Genomic DNA, 5,099 nt, shown 5'->3' with positions numbered 1-5,099 from the left:
TATCTTTTTATCTTGCAAATATAAATGATGATGAATAGCAGAATACCATTTTTGGAATGTTTAAGGTTACATGTAACAAAAAAGGGATCACATACTAATGGAACTACACCTACAAAATATACTGGTAGAATTCCATTAGCAAGTTTAGTAATCATCAAAATGCGTAATAGAACGTAGGCGTAAAATTTAACCAAGAAATCATCGTTATTTGTTTTTTTTTTACAAGAATGGTATACTTAAATTTTGGGAAAATCATTTTTGTGGGAAATTTTCATTTTAATTTTTTTTTTCATTTTAGGAGCGACCCCAGTTTGTCAAACTCTCCGACTTAGAATGTCAAAAACCAAGAATGGATCTGAATTTCACTCCCCGAATGAGCAAATCCATCCCCGAGAGTTCATGGGTGGAAAGTCCACTTCTGATGTCGAGATCTGCTGGGTATCGCAGCGCCCCACATCCTCTCGAACCCGAATCTGGAGATTTTTCTGATTCTGGTAGCGCTACTGATACCAGCGTATCTCAACCCAGACGTTCAGTGCAACGCTTAGGAACAGATCTACTTCGAATGTTTTTGGAAGAAATTGGACCAGATGTTACCGTTGAAGTAGACGGRCATAAATTGAAAGCACACAAATGCATTCTGGCGTCTAGATGTCAATATTTCGCCGCCTTATTGAGYGGAAATTGGTTGGAAGCTTCCGGAAATATTATCTCATTACAAGTATGTTTTCATTTTTATTAATTAAGTGTTTAAACACTAAGATGGCCTACTATAAAAATAATTTCTATTTCAATGGATCTCTGAAAAATAACCATGAAATTACTTTTTTCGTTTATTTCTCGGCCAATATCCATGTTATTATTTGATACCAAAAACAAACAATATATTTATAACAATCATAATACAATAGAAATTACGAGTGGTAAATTTTGTGTAGGTCTTCGAAACAAGAGATGTTTTGCATAACATTTTTTTACCGTTGATAAAACGAAGACATTTGATTAATTCTGATAAGGCTTAAATTACAGTAAGGGTTACGAATATTTTTTAGCTCCTATCCTATATTGCTAAATTCTTGACTTATCGGATTTTTAATTAATTTCTTAAAACTTGCATCGGTCATTTTAAAATAATTCCATTACTTCTAATTATTTTTACAATAACGCACACTTAGTGAATTACGAGAATTWAAAAGCATTTGAATTTCGAGTTATATTACTTGTTTTATTTATAAATCCAATATTTTATTATTTAGTTTCAGTGAGCGGTAAAATTATGGAATAATCTTGTTTTTTAAAACTGAAAATATTTTGTTTTGACAATGCTCGAACAGGTTAATTTTCTTTTTAAAAAATACAAAATTCTCAATTTGATTTAATATTGTTGATATTATTTCGCTTTTTTGCAGATTTTTTTTCGAACACTTGTAATATTTAATATTTTGGTGTTGTCATTTCCACAAGTTTTTAAAGATCTTTTGATCTATCGAATTGGCTAAAAAAATTAGGGGTTTCCATTAAAAAAAAATGTCGAAGACGTCATTATTCAAAAATATGGGTCCCAATTTAAAATACGAAAGTTGAATATAGCCCAAAATATACTATGATGTAGAAAAATTCTGAAATCGTTAGCTTACACTAAATCAAAAGCCATGTAATCAGTTTTTTTTTGTTTTGAAATCGGGCCATAAATAAAAATTCAAATTTGAAATTGGCGCCCCCTTTTTTGTTAATAAAGTATGGGCAATTCCATTGTACATATAAAAAATATATTCACAGAATTTTATTATGATTGAAAAGTAAAGAGAATTTTTATTAAATTTAGTTATCAACAAGTGTCAATAATAAAAGTTAAAAAATATTAATTAAAAAGTATTTAAAATATTTATTTATTTTAATTTAAAACATTGTTTCCTAAAGTTGTTAATAATGAAATAAGTTTTATATTGAAAATTTTACTTAAAAAACTGTACTTATCTAAATTTTATACTACCTACAGTCCCGTTTAATCGAATTTGATAAGACCGAGAAGAGGACCAATGCTACGAAATAAAAATTTGGTTAAAGGGGAACAAAGAATTTTTATATTTTTAAGCTTTTATTTGAATGATATTTTGTAAAATGAAATATGGATTAGATTCTGAAGAAAATTTACACTTTTAAAACTCCGCATCATTTATTTTGTTTCAAATATCAACTCAAATTGTGATGAAACAACTAATACGATTTTGTAAAAAGTCATGAAAGGCATTGAATGTGAAAAATTCAAATTATGTAAAGGAGTTTTATGGGTAGTAGCAATATTCCAAGAAGAATCATATTCAAATATTTTCATCAGAGTATCAAAAAGTCTACAGATATGATACCGCAATTGTATAACTGCATCTGTTCTGGTAGAAAAAAAATAAAATTCTTGAAATAATTTGTAATATCACCAATAGATTCAGCGCCAAAAAATTACGTCAGATGTAATCTTTTGTAAATTTATGTCTACCGATTACTGAGATAATTGAAAAAAAGATCTTTTAGCTTTTTTTTTAGCTCCCTTAGGAATTATTTCTAAACATAGGTCTTTAGGAATTTTTTTCTTCTTTTGACGTAGGAAACCTGCCCTGGACCTCTAGTATGATGACTTCCTCCGCATATTGGGGTGTAGTTTGTTTTAAATTGTGTTCATTTATTTTATTTTTTTGTATCTTTTATTGTTTGAGTAATTCAATTTTTTTATTTATGATTTTATAAAAATTTGTTGCTTGTCGTACGCCACACGCCCTGCATCCGCCGCTTGTGGCGGCCCTGAGAAAGACAAAGAGTTTGAACAATTTTGGAGTATTTTGAAAGAAAATTCAGTGTAGTAATCATTTTTCAAAAAAAAACATTTGTTTACTTGAAAAAATGAGCAATTTTTCATAATATATTTTGGAATTCAGCAGTCCAGTACATCCATCGTCTTGCTGCCAATTGTAATATTCTTTTTACAAAACCAAGTTTTGTTCTTTGATTGGCGCATTCAGTAGGATTTGAAGAAGCATTTTGTGATTGCATAAATAAAAAGTATGGAACCAAGCGTTAACATAAACTAATTACTTACCTACTTTACGAAAAAAAAAAAATAACACTACCCAACAATTTTTTTAATGTGATTGATCTATTGACACGTGTATCAGGGTATTAACATGCCTAATTACGAAGTTGATAAGAAAAATTCTCCATCACGTACAGATTTTAAGTTACAGGAAAATAGTTTTCTCAAATTTTATCGTAAAAATTGTTCATTTCAAATAAAAATTAATTAAATAGACGACGAAAGAAATTAATTTATTCACTAAACAAGAACAATGTTGAAAGATGTATAAGATTCTAACATAAATCTGTTGTAGATGAGTTTTTTGCAAAAGCTGACTTTCTTTTGTAGGGTGTTTTAACTTCCTTTATCAGCAGTAATCCCTTGGTATCTTTTTTCCATCGTCAATATATCGTAGTGGAACCTTTCCCCTTGCTCGTCACTAACGACACCCAAATTTGGGGGGGAAAAATGAGATGAGAATGGAGAAAATGAATTTAAGTGTTTCGTTTTTCGCCGATTTTGTCGAACATACTTATATATGATATCTTAAAATGCCTAACTTTAAAATTTGACGTTCTATGGAATTTTCATTTCATTTTTGAGTTTAGCACATAGAAGTGAACAAAAAATAACTGTTTTATTCTCAGTCACAAAATGCTTGTTGGCTAGTGTAATTAGTGCAGTACTATAAAAATGTGATTTTTTTACAGATTTGCAAAAAAATTGTTTAATAGCAACCTACTACAATTTTTTTTTAATTAAAGGCTATGATCTAAAATGATTTCTAATTAAATAAAATTGTTTTTTAGCTAAACGCTAGCAGCTTGTTTCTAATGTATAATGTTTTTTAGGGCTTTTCGTATGAATCAGTTTACTTCGCTCTCTGTCATATCTACAGTGGGGCCGCCCACGTGCCCGACTCAATCAGCCTCGTCGAACTAGCCTCCCTAGCCGACATGTTAGGTCTCGAAGGCCTCAAAGAAGTAGTCGAGCATGCTTTAAAACAGCGTCACTGTCACAACTTTCACAAACCATGTGCCGGCTGCTGCACCGGAGTCCTCGAAGTCCTTCCCTTATCAGCCGCTTATGGTTTAGACGACTTGTACCAAAAATGCCTCCAATGGATCACTCAGCACTTCGTCAGAGTCTGGCCAAGTCGCGCTTTTGCCACTTTGCCTCGCGAATTGCGCGAGAAGTGCTACCAACAACACGTCGTCCATATGACAGCCGACAAAGTCCTAGAAACAATAGTGAGTTGTGATAAAGTCTTGGCCACTTTGCCCGCATTGCGATGGGCCGAGCCTGTCACTCAGCTAGTTTTGCAACTTTCGGATGCTTGTCATTTGTATCATAGACAACATTTCGCAGCGGTGTTAGCATCGCCGTCGTTTGTAGCATTGGATGCTGGATTGGGATGGAGTGTTGGACAAGTCGAGGACCAAATGGTCGCTGCTGCAGGAAATTTAAGTGTCGAGCAGGCTTGCAGGAGTTATGCGAGATGTTGCAAGATGGTCGACCAGAACTGGAGTAGGCCGTTTAATGATCTGTTGTTTAAAATTAAAGTGCAATTAGAACAGTGTTTAGTAGCGCAGTCGGATAGGCTGATTCGAAGCAATGCATGGCTGAGACTAGATTCGGCTTTGAGGTGAGTGATTTTTGGATTATTCTTCGATTATCACCTGAAAACTAACTGTAAAGAGCTAAACTAAGTCACAGCTCTTCAAAAACGACTCAATAGCTCAAATTACAACGGAAGCAATTTCAGTATACAGGGTGCCCTAACCAGTTGGTAAAAAATAGGCCCTTTTTAAAAATGTATTACACCAAAAATACAGACAGCTAGAATTTTTTTACAACTGCACAGAAAAAGTACAAAGAAGACTTTATTTTTTTTAGTGTGATGCATTTCTAAAGATAAAAGAATGTTGTAAAAAATTAAATAACTTAATAATCACATTTTTATTCTTTATTTTTCAATACAACAATTAAAATTTCAATATTTATTTCGAATTTATCAATCTATGGATAAACC

At 31.9% G+C, this 5,099-nt stretch overlaps 1 protein-coding gene across 1 annotated transcript in view; it reads left to right on the top strand.

Annotated features, from left to right (window-relative positions):
* Positions 1 to 5,099, top strand: part of LOC123012502 — a 15,992-nt gene that overhangs the window by 6,953 nt on the left and 3,940 nt on the right. The window contains exons 2-3 of the mRNA XM_044410507.1: positions 299 to 721; positions 3,919 to 4,712. Of these exons, the coding sequence (XP_044266442.1) occupies positions 299 to 721; positions 3,919 to 4,712 (1,217 nt within the window). The remainder of the gene's footprint in view (positions 1 to 298; positions 722 to 3,918; positions 4,713 to 5,099) is intronic.

This window comes from Tribolium madens, unplaced genomic scaffold (assembly GCF_015345945.1).
Source record: "Tribolium madens isolate multiple individuals breed KSU strain unplaced genomic scaffold, Tmad_KSU_1.1 Scaffold_11;HRSCAF=98;Tcas5.2_LG3b, whole genome shotgun sequence".
Taxonomy (NCBI): Eukaryota; Metazoa; Arthropoda; class Insecta; order Coleoptera; family Tenebrionidae; genus Tribolium; species Tribolium madens.
Note: the sequence above shows the minus strand (reverse complement) of the source record. Positions and strands in the feature narration are given on the sequence as shown.